The 17,074-nt window shown below is 51.7% G+C and overlaps 1 protein-coding gene across 1 annotated transcript in view; it reads left to right on the plus strand.

Annotated features, from left to right (window-relative positions):
* OTOP1 (otopetrin 1) overlaps positions 1–6,211 on the plus strand; it is a 44,156-nt gene extending 37,945 nt beyond the window's left edge. Inside the window, exon 7 of the mRNA XM_073891148.1 lies at positions 5,685–6,211. Coding sequence (XP_073747249.1) covers positions 5,685–5,855 — 171 coding nt within the window. The 3' untranslated portion in view covers positions 5,856–6,211. The remainder of the gene's footprint in view (positions 1–5,684) is intronic.
* The last annotated feature ends 10,863 nt before the right edge of the window (positions 6,212–17,074 follow it).

The raw sequence follows: 17,074 nt of genomic DNA on the forward strand, positions 1-17,074 counted from the left end.
AGCACTGTGTGTTGTTGGGATTTGTTCTGGAGATTCACAGAAGGATGCCAGGGCTCGGTAGAGAGGAGGGTGGAGTGGCCCCTGGTACCACACAGGCCTCTCGATGACTGGCTGGTGACATGGTGGGGATGCCCCGACCACGGGGCCTGCCTGCTGTCATGGTCATCAGCAACCTGCTGCCAGCTTCCAGGTCATCCGGGCTACTTTGTTTCCCATCAGCCACTGGCTCTTGAGCTACCTCCTCATTTCAGTTGGTGCATGCCCAGGGACTGCACATTCTGATCTGACTCTAAGGCTACAAATTGAGAGGGTCCGTCTGAAGCCATAAAGGCCACGTGTCTGCCCATCAAATCTGATTCTTGCTTTGGGTCCCCCGGACCTCGGTCCCTCTCCAGGTTGGCAGACAATTACGAGGAGCTCTGAAGGAAGAAGGGGATCCCAGAAGAGTGTGGCTCCAGGTGGGCCCTCCTCTTTCATTCAATAGGCATTTATGGAGCACCTGCTGTATGCTGGGCACTATGCGGGCGCAGCAGTGGATGAAGGAGTTAAACGGGAAGACAAGAGAGATCGATATTAGTGACCACAGCGGGGCTGCCTTTTATGTGAGGCTTGTATTCCCGAGAACGGTGTATCAGCTCATCTTATAGGGTCAGAGTTGGTTGCAGAACTCCCCTAAGGTGTATCATTTTTGTTCCAAACCCAGAGGGGTGAATAGATCTCTTTTCAGCAAGTTCAGGAAAGCTACTTTCCCCCTGGGTTCTTTGCTTGACCGCCACTGAGGAACTTGGCTTGCAAATGTGGACGAGCTTGAAGACGAAGAGCAAACGCAACAGTAGAATCAAGTGGCAACCGATGGTCTGTTGGGACCCAGAGGCCAGCCTCGGGGCTCTGTCCCAGGAGGGGAACACGTGCTGTGTCTCCATGTCTGAGCTCGGCCCTTGATGTCCCCAGGCCCTGCCTCTGTCACTGGAGAGTGAGCCAGAGGACAGAAATCATTGCTGGGTGATTGCGAGGGTGCCCCCAGCCGACTCCATGGGCAGCACTCGCAAGCCTGCGGTGGGTCCCACGGGAGGGCATCTGACAGAGGGCGGGAATTGCTCTGCTTCAGGACCAGGTGCTGGTGTCCAGGTGGGGACAGCAGCTGGTCGTGGAGTGGACAAAGAAGGGTGGTGGGGGGGACGATGGAGTTTAGGGTGTGGTGGAACATGGGGTTCTGGAGAGAGGGTGGCAGGTGAGGGTGGGGGAAGCCCGGGCAGAAGGACAGGCACGGCAGGAGATGCACAGCCAGGCAAGACTTGCTGGAAGTGCTTCAGGAGCAGAAAGGGAAATCCCAGGTGGTGAGTGAGGGCGGGTAAGGGGAAGGATGCATGAGAGGCGCCAAGGCAGACCACGCAGGGCCTCCTGAGCCACGGCCACAGCCAGGACAGAATCCTCAGTGCAGCAAAAAACCACCAAAGGGTTTCAAGGTAGGGACGGGATCTGATTCATGCTTCTTTTCTTTTTTAATCCAGCTCAATTTTTAATTGTAGTGAATAGCACATAACATAAAATTTATCATTTTAACGATTTTATTTATTTATTTTTAAAGATTTTATTTATTTATTTGACAGAGAGAGCATGAGCTGGGGGAGTGGCAGGCAGAGGGAGCAGCAGGCAGAGGTAGCAGGGAGCAGAGCTGGGAGCCCAACGCGGGACTCGATCCCATGACCCCGGGATCATGACTTGAGTCGAAGGCAGACTCTTAACCTACTGAGCCACCCAGGTGCCCCCCATTTTAACCATTTTAAAGCCTACAGTTCAGTAGTGGGAAGTCCATTCACGCTATTGTGCACCCCCTGCCACCACCCGTGTCTGACACCTTTCCACCTTGCAAACTGCAGTTCTGTAGGCACGAAACAGCCCCCGTGCCCCCCACCCTGGCTCCTGCCAACGCCACCCCACCTCCTATCTCTGTGAGTTCGACCACCCCGTGTAGCTCATGTAAGTGGGATCACACGGTATTTGTCTCTTTGCCACCAGCTTATCTCATTCTGCATAACTCCCCAGGGTCATCCACGTGGTAGTGTGTGAAGCGGGGGAGTCAAGAATGATGCCCCGGTTCTGACTTGAGCTCCTGGGGAGATGGTGATGCTATTTATGGAGGCAGGAGACTTTGAAGGGGAGGCAGGCTCAGGGAGGGCTCGGCCTGAAAGGAAGCCCCTGAGTTTAGTACTGGACACGTGCATTTTTGCGGTGCTTTGAGACACCCAGGTGAACGTAGCCAACAGGCTGATGTTTGGTTTCCTACTGCTGCGTAACAAATGACCCCAAATGGAGGACAAAAACGACAGCTGTTTGGGGCGCCTGGGTGGCTCAGTCGGTTAAGCATCTGACTCTTGATTTTGGCTCAGGTTATGATCTCAGGGTCATGGGATCAAGTCCCCCATTGGGATTCTCTCTCTCCCTCTCTAAAAAAAATAAAACAACAATAACAACAAAAAACAGCAGTGTGATTAGGTCTTATGACCTTGTGGGTTAGAACTTCTGGCAGGGCTTCGCTGGGACATTCTCCTGTCCCTCGGGGCATCAGCTGAGGCTGGTGGGCGGGCTGGGCTGCAGGGTCCAAGATCTGGTGGCTGGGGTGGGGGTTGGCTGGGAGGGCTTAGCGGGACCCTCGGCAGTATCTATACATGGGCTCTCTAGTATGGAGAGTGGGGGCCTCAGGGTTCTTATGTGGCAGCTCAGGGCCCCAGAGCCGACCTGCTGGGAGACCAGAAGTGCCAGTCTATTAGGGCCTGCCTGTGGATGTTGTGTGGCATCAGTTCTGCCATATTTTATGGGTCAAGCGGTGACAGCATCCCCCAGATTCAAGGGAAGGGGACATAGACCCACCTGCTGATGGGAGGAGGAGCAAGAACTCCAGCCAACTTAATAGCAGATATAAAGATCTGGATTTCAGGAAAGGGGGGGGTCTGTCCTTCCCTTCTCTGTCCTCTGTCTTCCCTCCCTCCTTTCCTCCATTCCTCTCTCTCCTGAACATCTATCCACTGGGTGTCTCCCGAGGGCCAGCATGGCTGTGCATGATGGGGGGCAATATGACTGAGGTCTCGCCTTCCTCCTGGTCTTGGGGGGCTTGCAAACCAGATGGCAGAGATGGCAATAAGCGTTAAGCAAGACACACCTTATAGTGACGTGTGCTCCGCAGAGAACAGGTAGAGAGGGTGTGAGGTTGCGCCTGGCGGCTGTTTCAGATCAGAAGGCCCAGGTTGCTGAGAGGGGCTTTCTCTCCCACCACATGATGAGCCATGTGCCTGGGGCCCCGGGGGTGCGGGACATCGGGCAGCAGGGTTAGCAGGTTGGCGAGGGATCAGCCAGCAGAGAGAGGGCTTTATAATCCCAGGCAGGGGTAGATTTCATTTTAAGTACGCTATGAAGACTTGTGGGGCCTTAATCAGGGAAGGGACGTGATCTTATTGGCATAAGAAACGGGTCTGGCATCTGAGTGGTGAATGCACCTGTCCGAGGGCACAGCGTAAGCCAGAGAGCAGGCAGGAGGCTACTGCAATGGTCCCGATGAGAGTGGAGAGTGGGGGCCTGGGCAGGTGCACGGGGCCAGAAATGGCTGCACGGCTGCCTGGGTGTCGTGGAGGCACGGTCCTCCAGGCTCGCTGATGGGTTGGGTGGCAGGCGGAGGGTTCTGAGGGTGAGCAGGTAAACAAGGATGACACCTGGAAGTTTGATAGCGACGGGGAAGAAGATGTTGCTAATGGTAGGGGGGCAGTTTGAGATGCAGGTTAGACACCAAGCAGCCCATGGGGTCCTCGAGGGTGGAGCAGGTGGGCGATTCAGGCTTGGGAGTCATCGGCCCATAGTGGGTACTTACAGCCAAGGCTGGGGGAGCTCATCCAGGAGTCACGTGTGTAGAGGAGAGGACCCAGGGATGAGCCCCCCAGCCAACTGTGAGAGACTGAGCAAAGGAGGAGCCAGGGAGGAGTAGCCGGAGTGGTGGGAGGAGCCTGAGAAGCAGAGCCTGAGAAGAGGGGGGCAGAGATCCGAGGTAACGCCTGTACGGAGAGCCCGTATCAGTCAGCTCCTGCTGTGTAAGGAATCACCCCACACTCAGCAACTCCAACCACACCTCTTTGTCATGGTGTCTGTGGGGCAGGAATCCAAGCACAGCTTCGCCGGTGCCTCTGCCAGGGTCTCTCACTGGGAGCAGATGGCCCAACTGGGCACTGCAGCCGCTTCAAAGCGGACTTCTGGGGGTCTTTCCCAACCTGCTCCTGGTAGCTTGTTGGGCTGAGGGCGTACGTTCCTTGAGGGCTGCTGGGCTGGGACCCCCCGCGGTGCCTGGCCACAGGGCAGCACACAACAGGGGGCAGCTCCCACTCTTGCAGGAGGGCGTGAACAAGATGGACTCTGCAGTCCTTTTGGCATCTAATCTCAGAAGTGACACCTCATGACCTCTGTCATATTCTGATGGTAGAGGCAGGTCACTAGGCTCAGCCTGACTCAAGGGGAGGAGGTTCCACAAGAACATGACTCCCAGGTGGTGGGATGGGGGGGATGTCATCCGAGAGGCTGCCTGCCGCCGTGCAGGGGTGGAGGAGGAGGAGGACCCGGGGCAGGGAGACCAAGTGGGGGGACCAGTGTGTGGTTTCCATGAGCAGCAGTGACAATAGGTTACGGCTTTCGGTTTTGCAAGCATGGTTGGGATTTTATTCTCATCTGAGCTGTGGGAGACCAGTGTCAGTGTTCGCATCTTACAGACGAGGAGACTGAGGGCTTGGAGGGGTCAGATGAGAGTCTGTAAGTGCCACAAACCCAGGTGTGGCTCCAAAGCATGTTCTCTTCTCCCCTGATTGGGGGCGGGGGGTGGTGGTGGGCAGGGCCTGGGCCAAGCCAGAGAGGAGACCACAGAATTCAGTGGCCCAGGCCCATGTGGCTGGGATCTCCCAGCACCAATGCTGGTGTGTGAAGGCGGGTGTGATAAACAGGTGACCTCTGCTGTAGGCAAACCCTGGGGGCTGTGGGAACACATACGGGGTTCCTGCCCAGACTGAGTAGATCAAGGAGGGCTTCCTGGAAGGAGTGGTATCTCAGGGCTTGGAAGAAGGTAGGATTCAGTCAAAAAGGCAGACAGGGAGCCTGTGACAGAGGAAGAGGCAGGAGCAAAGCCCTGAAGACTTGGGGGAGAAAGGCATGTCTGGCTTTCGGAAGCTGGAGTGAAGGGCGTGATGAGGGACATGGAAACGTGGACAGGTGCCCAGTCACTGGGGAATTTGGAGTCTCTCCTGAAGGCTGTCAGAGTCACTGGAGAGTGACAAGCAGAGGAATGACAAGGTCAGATGTGTGCTTTACGGAGATCACTCCCACAGTGGGGTCAGGGGTGGATGGAAGGCGTCCGCTGGAGTTGGGGGGCCAGTTGGAGGAGGTATTGGGGCCTGCAGTTGGGGGATACTGAGCACCCGACTGAGGTGAGGGCTTTGGGGACGGAGAGAATCAGGTGGGTGTGAACAGCGTTCACTCAGGATGGGGCTGAGGACGAGAGAAGGGTCAGGTGGGCTGCGCGGATTTGACCAGCTCCGTGGAGACATGAAATGCGGTGTGGAGACAGGTGTGACTCCGTGTCCCCGAGGCCAGCGCCTGGGGGTCACGTGGGGCTTCCGAGGCGGCTGCTAGAAGGGGCTCCTCTTCTCTTGCAGCTTTGGATCCCTCCTGCTTTTGGCTGCCGCCCCGAGTACGACAACGGGTTGGAGGAGATTGTCTTTGGCTTTGAACCCTGGATAATTGTGGTCAACCTGGCCATGCCTTTTTCTATTTTCTACCGAATGCACGCAGCTGCCTCTCTCTTTGAGGTCTATTGTAAGATATAGTCTGCATCCACATCAAAGCCCAAGGAGTGACCTAACAAGAGAATTCACTGGAGCCACCTGGGAATGGCCAGGCTGGGCCAACATTGCCTGACAAAAGCAAGAGGGCTGCCTTTGTCTGCACCAGTTGTGTTTCCTGCGAGCTGACCTCAGACGAATGTAACCAAGTTAGCTCAGCATCGATGAGGCAGCTGAAATCTCGCCTTGACTCGTTCATTCTGACTGAACCCAATTGATTTTACCTCCTTTTAAATGAGACCCTTTGTTTTAAAAGAATGGGATTCAGGTTGGGGAAAGAAAAATGATCAGTTTGTTTTTCATAAAAATTGTTTTCTGTTATCACGTGACTACCTACAACTTTTTCTGAGTACTGTAATCATCCTTACATCTTATCCTTCCCAGGGCTGATCAATGTAGATACAATCACGTTTAGTTCATATGGTATTTTCTGAATATGGTTAAGTTTTGGAACAAAGTTATTTTTATCATCTGGATGGGAATTAGTGTATAGATCAGTATGGAGATGTACTTCTTACCTGTAATTTTGGCACATTTTTGTTTGTGATCATTTGAGGTTTTTTAAAAAATAAGTTTTACTGTTTTCTCTCTCACTGTAAATACATATATGTCTATTACAGAAAATGTGGACATTTTAGAAGAATAGAGAGAAAAAGACCACGTCGGATGTCACTGTTCGGTGGACATTTTTGCACACCTTGATGTATTTCCCTTAGCTGTGTCCCTGCACAGGATCTTTTTTCTTGTTGTCATTGTTATACTTGCCAGTGATGATGTGGCAGGTTCCATTTTGTATCTACTTTTTCACCACTTAACAATAGAGCACAAACCTTTCCTTCACATTGTTCCAAACTCTTTGTAAATATCATTTTAATCCTGTATTACAGTCATCAAGTGGATGTGCCACACTTAGTTTCCTGTTGTTGGTTTTAGAGTGTTTATACTTTTTTGGTTTTTATAAGGGACTTTGCAAAAAATCTATCTTTGTAAAGCATTTCCTATATAATTGCTTCTATAAGACATATACTTAAAATCAGGATGCGTATTCCAAAGGTTATAAATATTTTAAAGTCTCTTAAGGAATAGTAATATTGGGAAGACCTTTGCATGTACTTTGCCATAATTATTTCAAGTTCATAATAAAATTAGTTTACTTAACCATCAATACTAATGTAAACATTTTTTCATCTGAGCATATTTTTTTGGGACAGCACAGGCAAGGGCATATTAAGAAACACCAGATTTTTTACATGACTCAAATACCTGATGTTCATTCTAGAGAAAACTAAAGACAATGGGCAGATGTACTAAAAGCAAAGTGAAAGATTGTCTATCATACCTTCTATTTAGGATGGTGGTTTTCAACCTGGTACCATCTTATCCCCTAGGGGACAATTGGCAAAGTCTGGAGACATTTTTTATTGTGCTTGCTTGGGGGGCTATAGGCATCTAGTGGGCAGATAGCACGGATGCTGCTCAACATCCCACAATGCACAGGGTGGTACCCACAGCAGAGAATTAGCTGGCCCCAAAGATTAATGGTGTCGAGGTTGAGAAACAGTGATCTAGAGGTAATTGCTGTTCATTTTTGGCACCTCAGTACCTATCAGTACACACACACACATGAATTATTTTTATATGTACTGAATTTGCATATAACTAGCTTCTTTTTTTCTTAATATACCAGCGTGTTTCTGAACTATTTTAGTATCCCCATGGCATGGATTCTCACACTTTAGCATGTGTAAGAATCATCTGGAGGATCCTATTAGGTTTCCTGCCTTCCCCTCCAGAAGTTCAGGTTCTGTTGGGCTGGAGCGGGGCTCAGGATGCTTCAATAAGCATCTCAGGTGATGCCAACTCCCTTCTAGAAACATCTCCTCTGGAGTCCACGGATCCCAAGTCAAGACTCCTGAATGACATTCCTTGACATTGTGTCCTCTTCTGCAATATGACCTTGGCGAACTTCAAAGTACATTCCGTGGAGGGATGTAGCATTCCTTATTTAGTCAGACCCTGATGTTCGACATTTAGAGACATTTGATGGTTTCTTTTTCCTTCTTTTCTTTTCTTTTTGTAATTATAAATGACGCTGTAGCAAGCATGTTCATGGCTAAGTCTTTTCATGTGTTGATAAACTATCCTGCACGAGATGACTGCATGCGAATGCCCATTTATCCAGAGGACCCCATTTTGGCTGGTGTTAATTTCCCCCTGTTCTGAGCACATTAGTACAGCCCTAGGGCCTCCGCTTGTGTGCTTAGGGCTCTGCCAAGGAGATAAAGGGAATCACAGCAATGCTGGGAACGACTGACTCAGGTGTGGGGGTTTCAGGGTGGCCACGCAGCGCCAGCAGAGCTGGGAAAAGTCAACACAGTCTTGCTCGGGCTCACAATTTCTGAGGAGGGACCTTAAAGATGGATCATCTCTTGGCCCTAAACGAGTAGAGTCCGCAGCCTCAGGGATGGCTCTTACAGCCAGGCAGCTTCGACCCACAGGTAGTCAAGCATCCTGACTCAGCCAGCTTAGGCAGCAAGGGGAATTTATTGCCTTAATACCAATGCAACTCACAGATGAGGAACCAGAGTGTGCAGTCAACAAGGTTCACGACCTCAGGGCTAGACTAAGAAAAACGCAAATTAACACAGTAATGAGATGCCATTTCCCATTCATCCGAGAGGCAAGGGTTGGCCCAATGTGAGGGAAAGGGAAGGCACACACACTGCTGGTAGGAGGGTAAATTGGTAACAGCCAAATGGGAGAACGGCTGGTGATAATCGAATAGGGCTGGAGGCACACATTCCTTGAGACCTGGCAATTCCCCTCCTCGGAGTGAGTGCCAGAGACACCCTCACTTGTATATGCAAGGAGACGTGTTCAGAAACGTCCCTTGCAGGAGTGCTTGTCATTGGGAAGAATTCAAAACAGCTGAAATGTCCATCAGTTAGGAGAATGAATGGATAAACTATGGCCAATCCCTAAAATGGAATATTACACAGCAGTGAAAAATGAGTGGGTTGGAACTATACGCAACAACATGAGTCATTCCTCAAGACAACGCTGTATCGACAATTAAGTATCATGATGGTATAATTGGCATGATACCATTAATATAACATTTAAAAAACAGGCAACACAATCTGATATTTCTGAGATACATTTATAGTAAAGTTACAAACATATGTGAAGAAAGAATCCCCCCATGTTCAGTGTAGTGGCCATCTGTGGGCTGGGGAGGAGGCAGGAGGCAGGACCGGGGTTGGGGACAGACAGCTGAGTGCATGCTGTGTCTGCAGTGCTTGATTTCTCCGGTAAAGTGACCTCTATAGAGGCATTTGTTTATATGCCTGAGATATTAATAACAACATGTGAAAGAAGGAGAAAAGAAAGTCAGCATAAGGGAGATCAACTTAGAATCATCAGAGAAGGTGAGTTTCCAACATTCATCCACTGTCGTTGGGAGGAGGGTGTCAAAGCCACCTTGTCTGGTCCCCTCCCCTTGTCTAGATCCCCCAGGTGGGGTAGCTCAATGCCGTGAGCTGTCAAGATCCCCTAGTCCTCACCCCTTGGATAGACCCCCCAACCCTCACCCCTTGGATGATTCTGTGCTCATCAGGAAACTCAACATTGATTTGCCGTCCCGTAGAGTTCTTCACTGTGGGGAGTGATGACCTAGGGTATCAGGAGAATCTGGCACTCAGGGTTATCAGGAGAATCTCTTACTCTCCTGTTGTAACCTTGTATGGGTGCATGTTAGCTCGAGCTCATTCATCCCTGGCCTGCACCAAGCCAGGATTTCAACTCACGTTCTATGGGGACCCTGGCTCTTGGTGAGGCCGAGTGGAAAGGCAAGAACTTTGGGGCTGGACACCCAGGGTCACCCCCAGCCCCCGTGGTGCTAGGCGTGCATTAGAAAATGCACCCCTTCCACAAGACATTTTGCAAACTCTGGAACTAAACGCCACCAGCACTTGCTGGTCACCTGTGCCCGGAGGTCAGATCAGATTCCTTTGTCCACAAGAACACCTGTCAGGAGCCTCTGTGCCACGTAACCCTGGCAGCCCACAGTGCACCTCTGGGATCTCTCTGTGAGGCCGCCGCCTGGTTAGGTGAACGTTACTATTACTCTATTTGAGTGGAGGGAACCTTCGGGCATGCTAGGGAGCATACAGGGCTAGTAAGTTGTAGCGGTGGACTATTATGCCCTTTAAAAACCCATCACCTTTTCCTATTAGCCATATAGTCTTTTTTTTTTTTTAAAGATTTTATTTATTTGAGAGAGAGAATGAGAGAGAGAGAGCACGAGAGGGAAGAGGGTCAGAGGGAGAAGCAGACTCCCTGCTGAGCAGGGAGCCTGATGCGGGACTCGATTCCGGGACTCCAGGATCATGACCTGAGCCGAAGGCAGTCGCTTAACCAACTGAGCCACCCTGGCGCCCCAGCCATATAGTCTTAAAAATAATGTCAATTTGGTAAAAAAAAAATCCGTCAAACAATTGCTTGAGGATATGTGCACAGAACAATCCATCAGCTGACAGAATATTTCCTTTTTTACCCAGTTACAAATTGCTACACTTGGCTTAAAATGGTGAAGGACGGAAGCTCTTGGGAAACAGCAGGTTTTTGGGCTCCGATGTGAGCTCAGCTGTGGAAGAACACGACCAGCAGGGGGCGCCAGTGCCTCTCCTCTGAGTCCTCACTTGTGCTTTCAGGGCAACGTAGAGGGAGATCTGGCGGCAGATCTCAGCAGCAGCCTCAAGGGGACCCAATAGGGGATGCGTGCAAAGTGCCCCGTCGGTGCCCCGTCCACAGCTTTGGACTCCCGTCGTGTGTGTCGGGGGTGGCTGTCCTCACTCCCAGGTGAGGGCTGGGAGCATTCTGGGTTCTCCTGGGGATGCTGAGAACTAGAGTTTCAACAAATGTGTTCCTTCCCCCTGCCCCCACCACCTCTCGCTCCCCATGGGCCATCCTTGTCCCCATCAAGAGGCTTTGCTGAACATGGTTGTGGGGTGTTCCCGTGCAAGGAGAGTCCCCCAGGTAGGGCGGGTGGAACATGGTCAGGGAGCAGGCTGGGGCAGCGGGTGGGGAGGACACTTTCACGGGGTCTGGTGGGGAACGGACAGTAAGATTAGCTCCTCCTCGGAGTGGAGCCAGGGGACCACGGGGGAGGGGACGGGGGAAGGGTGAGGGCCGTGTTTTGATGCTCAAAAGGAGAATTGTGGTATGCTGTTTCAGCCACATTAAAAACCATACATCGGGGAGGGTATGTGCTATGGTGAGCGCTGTGAATTGGGCAAGACTGTTGAATCACAGACCTGTCCCTCTGAAACAAATAATGCAATATATGTTAAAAAAAAAAAGAGCAGGAAGAGAAAAATGAAGGGGGGACATCGGAGGGGGAGACGAACCATGAGAGATGATGGACTCCGAAAAACAAACTGAGGGTTCTAGAGGGGAGGGGGGTGGGGGAGGGGTTAGCCTGGTGATGGGTATTGAGGAGGGCACGTTCTGCATGGAGCACTGGGTGTTATGCACAAACAATGAATCATGGAACACTACACCCAAAACTAACGATGTAATGTATGGTGATTAACATAAGATAATAAAAAAATTAAAAAAAAAAACCCACCATCATAGTTTACATCAGAAATGTAAATTAAATCAAGTCACCTGCTTACTCCTCATTGGCTTCCCGTTGCTTTTAGAAGAAAGGACAAACTCCTGACTATGGTCTGTGGGCATCTTCACTATCTGGCCTCCGCTCCTCCATCTTCTTCTTACACCAATCCCCTCCTCTGTCCCCTCCCCCAGGCATCCCCACCCGCGGCCATGGCTGGAGCCACATACAGCTCCCCTCACTGCCTTGGATCCCGCAAACTTGGCTCCTCAGGACCTTTGCACGTGCTAATCTCTCTCTCAGCTGAGTGGTTCTCTGGCTCCTTGAACTGGATCAGCCTCTTTTCATCCCTCAGGCTGTGTGTAGAGGTCCCTCCGTTGTGAGGGACCTGGTCATCCATCTAAACGGGTCCCGCATGACGCTTCACCTTGGCCCCTTTACCATTAGTCCTTTACTTATTCATTTGTGCTTATCCGTGCTGGACTCCACTGTCTGTCTTGTGAGGGTAGAGGCTTGGCCTCCTTCTCCCTCAGGCCTCACCACCGGGGTGGCCGCCCTCACAACCCAGACTATTGCAGGGCGTGGGGGAAGTGCCTGGAACACGGCGGGCGCTCAAGACTGGCGTGTTTCCATGGATAGTTTTTATTTTTATTATTTATTTATTTTAAATATTTTATTTATTTATTTGACAGAGAGACACAGCGAGAGAGGGAACACAAGCAGGGGGAGTGGGAGAGGGAGAAGCAGGCTTCCCGCGGAGCAGGGAGCCCGCCCGATGCGGGGCTCGATCCCAGGACCCTGGGACCATGACCTGAGCCGAAGGCAGACGCTTGACGACTGAGCCACCCAGGCGTCCGTCCATGAATAGTTTTTGAGGGCTTGGCAGAGATTCCCCACTGGCTTCTAGTACACACCTCTGGGTCCCTCTTTGCCTTTAAGGCACAAGGTGGCGCTCTAGGCCTGGTCCAGAAGAGCCCTGAGTTAGGAGGCGCTCCCCGCTCCCTGCTGCCCTCGGCTTGGTCTGGCCCCTGGAGGGAGCCGAGGGACCACCTCCGGGGAAGCTTACAGGTGCCTTCTGCCCTCCTCCTTGGAAGGGAGGAACCACTGGGGTGGGAAGTCTCCCTGACAACGGCAAGTGTTGCCTAGGTATCTCTGGCAGATGTTTCTGGAACAGCAGTTTTGGATGATTGGTCTAAGCCAGACATAATAAGTCCGCTCTCCCCTCAGCTGGAGGCTGGTATGGAGTGGGGCATGTGAATGGTTCTAGGCCAGGAGTTGGCAAACTACCCTCTGTGAGCTAAGAATGGCTTTTACATTTTGCAAGGTGGTTAAAAAAAAAACACCTGCACAAAAAGATTATGCGGCAGAGACGTGGCTCTTAAATATCAACTCCCTGGCCCTTTGCAGAAAAAGTTTGCGGAGCCCCTGTCTTGACAACAGGAAGGAAGGGGGTCTCTGCTGGATGGTTCTGGAAGGACTGTGATCCTTGTTTAGAAAGCGATGAGGAAGAGGTCTGCCCTTCCCCCTACCTGAAGTGGTTGCGCTGGAGGGGTGAGCCTGAGGGGGCGGGGTCTGCAGCACATACCCCCGCCCCCTGATCCATCCGGGGAATGCCAGGGAATCACAGGTGTCCCTGCTTCCACGGAGGTCAGTCCTTCGCCCGCCCCACCTGGCAGACGAGCGCATCGCCCACGCACTGAGCAGGACTGAGGCCCACAGAGCAACAGGGTGAAGGAGGGAGGGCAGCTGTGCCCGGCGGGTCCCAGAGCAGGAGTGTGACTCTGGGACGAATGGGGGAGGGCATGCCTTCCCCGACTGGGCACAGTCCCCAGAATGCAGCCTCTCCAACAGTGTAAGGTGATGTGTCATGGTGATCGTTAAGGCCACAGGCCGTCCATGAGCGACAGAAACACATGAAGGCTCCGTTGCCAGTGTTCGAATCAGGGGCTCTTTGGCTGCTACGCTGGACCCCGAAAGAAGTCAAGATTCCAGCAAAAGAAGGTGGGATTTTCTGGGGAAGCGTCCTGCAGGTGCACGCAGAGCTGGGGCTGCCCCAGCAACAGGTCCCTGAGGAATGGTGCTTCCGAGGGGTGGGGCAGGGCTCAGGCCAAGGCTTGAGGGCAGGTTGGGTCTCTGCTGTGAGCCACCTTCGTCCCGGGCACCTGATTTTCTCCTCTGTCAGACATCGGCAATAGAAGTGCACACCTTGAAGAGTCACTGGGTGATGAGCTTGGATGATGTGTGGCAAGCCCACGAGTCTGGTGTGCAGCGAGCTCTGTGAAGGCCACGTGGGGAAGCTCAGGCCTCTGCCTCCAGGATTGTTGCTGAGTGCAGACCAGATGTCTGTCTTCCCACAGGGGTGGTGCTGCTCCAAAAAACCCTCAGATCGCTGGTGCCCTACATGGCCCGGGGAGCCTGAATCAACTCAGTGAGGTTGCCTTTTGCAGCATCCCGTCCTAGCTGAGCTCTGAAGGGGCTTCCATGCTCTGGACGGAGAGCTACGAGCGGGGAGTTACAGGATTGCCCAGGAACACACACTATGAGCTCCTGGGGATGGGGACGGAATCCTCCTCTGTACAGTGTTGACCTGAGCAGGAGCTTCACAAATATTAATTATGGCACATGCTGTTAACTGCCCCCTCAGCGACAATCCTTCGCTTGCTAAGAAAACCCTGATTTTGGTCGGGGAAGCCAAGTGCCCAGTCTTTGGTGATGAAGCCGAGCATGGGCATTCTGTTTCCCGTGACCTGATATTTGAAACTGTTTGCAGTCTGCCTTGTAGTTAGGGGCGGTTTACTTTTGGCTAACATGACCTAAGGTCCTCTTAAGATCTTTTTTGTTGGTGATACGTAAGAGACACATTAAGAAAACTCCCCCTGATATAGCTTCCCCCCCTCCGCCCCATTTTGCTCCTGGAGTTTGAACTTGGTCATGGTGCTCACAGCTGTAATAGCCATCCTGTGACCATGAGGGTCCAAGGGCACAAAGCCACAACACCAAGAAAGGTGGAACATCAGATGAAAAGAATCTGGGTCCTCAGTTACGTCACTGGGCTTCTGCACCAGCCCCTTGCCTGTTCCCTCTGAATTTCCCGTTATGTGAGAGGACTAAATGTCTTTATTGCATAAAGCCATGAGTAGGCAGACTTCCTGTTACTCACAGCTGAAAGCATTTCTAATCAATGTCTTTGTTTAAATTTTCTTTTATTTTGAAATAATTTCAAACTTGTGGGAGAGTTGTCAGATGATGAAATTTCATACACCCTCCACCAGCTTCACTGAGTGTTCTTGACCACATGGCTCTCTCTCTCTTGCCCGCACATTATGGGATATGATATGACACACTCATCTCTTCCTGAAGCCCTGAAATGTGGTTGTGGGCACACTGCTCCTCCCCTCCTAACGTTTCAGCTTGCATTCTCCAAGAAGAAGGAGAGTCTAGTGACTGAACTCAGGAAACTTAGGATCGATGCCATACAGTTGTCTAATGGGCCATAACTGTCAACTGTCAATGGTTTAATTGTCAATAACTGTCTAACATACAGTCCACACGATCATTCTGCCAACTGTCCCTGTAACATTCTTCAAAGGATCTCTCCCGATCCAGTCGGCATGCCTCTGTGTCTCCTTCACTGGGGACAGCTCCTCTTCCTTTCTTTGCCTGTTGGGACATCAGTACTTTGAAGAGTTCAGGTCAATTGTTGACAGCACCTCTGTCTGGGCTTGTCTGCTGTTTCCCCAGGGGGCAAGGACACTAGGTAAGGATGCTGTGTGCCCTCAGCGTGTCCCGCCACGGGGTACTCGTCGTCTCCCTGCCCTATCCTGGTCGTGTTAACTCTGTTCACTAGTTAAGGCAACCCCTTCACGTCGGGGTGGTTGTATAATTCGACATACCTTCATTTCCATGCCTCCTGTGTCTCTGAGCTGGGAGGGGGTGGAGACCTAGGGGCTGACCCTTGGGCTTGAAGAGGAGGCCTCCAGGTCACCATCAGTGGTCGTGTCCTCGGGGCCACTTTTCCAGCCGCAGGATGGATGCGGATGGCTCATTGCTACCCTTCTGCCCAGGCTCTGCTGAGCCAAGCTGAGTGCACTGGCAAGATTGGCACCTGGGGAGCTCAGGTGTGTCCTGTAACCAAGGAACCAAGACTTGCTGGGCGTAAAACAGAGTTGAATCTTTTGACACCAGCTGTGGCAGCAACACCAAAGTCCTGACTGTCGCTCCTATAGATTTTGCCATTTGTCTCAGCGAAGCAAATCCAATAGAAAATGATACCTTCCAGAAAAAGGAGAATGGGTGAGTTCAAACAAGAATATTTGCCGACTAGATTAGGGAAACCCCCTTTGTGCTAAAATGTCCTAAGTGAATCCTCGTAGTACAATTTTGCAGGAGTCAAATGTAGGGGGAGGATCCCTTCCTTGCTGCCATCGTCTGGGGCAGGGCTCTGGCAGGGATGACAAGAGAGGGAGCTGATGGGCTGCCTACTGGCTTAGAGTCCATGCTGACGAGGCGGGCTTCCCAGGCCGATGAGAGACTTCTGGAAAATGTGGGAAAGAGCCGGGGTGAGAGAGGGCAGCCACTCACTGCTCACACAAAACCATCGTCCCAGCAGACAAATGGCTCCAGGAACCCTCCCCGTGAAGACAGGAGAGACATGGTCCTATAGCAACCTGGCTGCCTGGTGTTACTCTGCACATATAGTGTCTTATTGATAGAAAACCCTTGTTTCCAAAAATGATGAGAAACACGTTTCTTTTTTTGTGTAACAGAGGAAAAAGCCTTAGAGTTCTGAAAAAGCTACCCTTTCACACATGAAGCTCTGTGCCTCTAAGCCCCTGTGCATGCTGTTCCTTCTGTTAGGAATGCGCCTCCACCTGGAATGCTGGTGGATTCCGTGCATCCTCCAGCTTAGGTGTCTTCTCTTCTGCGTGGCCCTTCCCCGTCCTGCCTGCTCCACCGGGCAGACCATCTTCTTGGTCTCAGCCACCGCTGAACCATGTTTGTTCCCTGCGATAGGCAGGGCCTTTCCAGTTGCAGTTGACCATGGAAGCTCAACTCAGGCACATGGTAGCCAGAGGGTGATTTATTGGCTTTTGTAGCTGCAAAGACCGGGGTACGAATGGATCTAGAGGCGCAGAGGTGTAATTTTCTCCTCTTCGCCCTCTTTTCCCTCTTCTCCTCCTCCTTCCTTCTCTTCTTCCTCCTCCCCTCTTCCCCCCCTTCTCCCCTCCCCCTTCCCCCTCCCTTCCCCTCCAATGTCATGACTGCTGCATTATAAGCCGACCCAGGGGTCTGCTGGAGTGCAGACACCTGCTCAGTCCAGACGGCTATGGTTTGTATACAAGTCCTCAGCAAAGCCTTGTTGAACGAATGAATGGGTAGATGGAACTCGGGAGTCAGAACTACCTGAACACAGATGCAAGACTGTGTGCGTGGTGCACGTGTGTGCACCTCTGGGGCTGAGCTCTCTGTCCGTTACTGTCACGGTGTTGGGCATGGACCCCTCTTTCCCCCACTCTCCCATCAGTAAAGATTTCCCAGGTACCCACTCACTGGCTTGGGGAGATCCTATCTGAATAAGACCCAGTTC

This window comes from Callorhinus ursinus, unplaced genomic scaffold (genome assembly GCF_003265705.2).
Source record: "Callorhinus ursinus isolate GAN/ISIS: 27379988/994484 unplaced genomic scaffold, GSC_fseal_2.0 scaffold4, whole genome shotgun sequence".
NCBI lineage: Eukaryota > Metazoa > Chordata > Mammalia > Carnivora > Otariidae > Callorhinus > Callorhinus ursinus.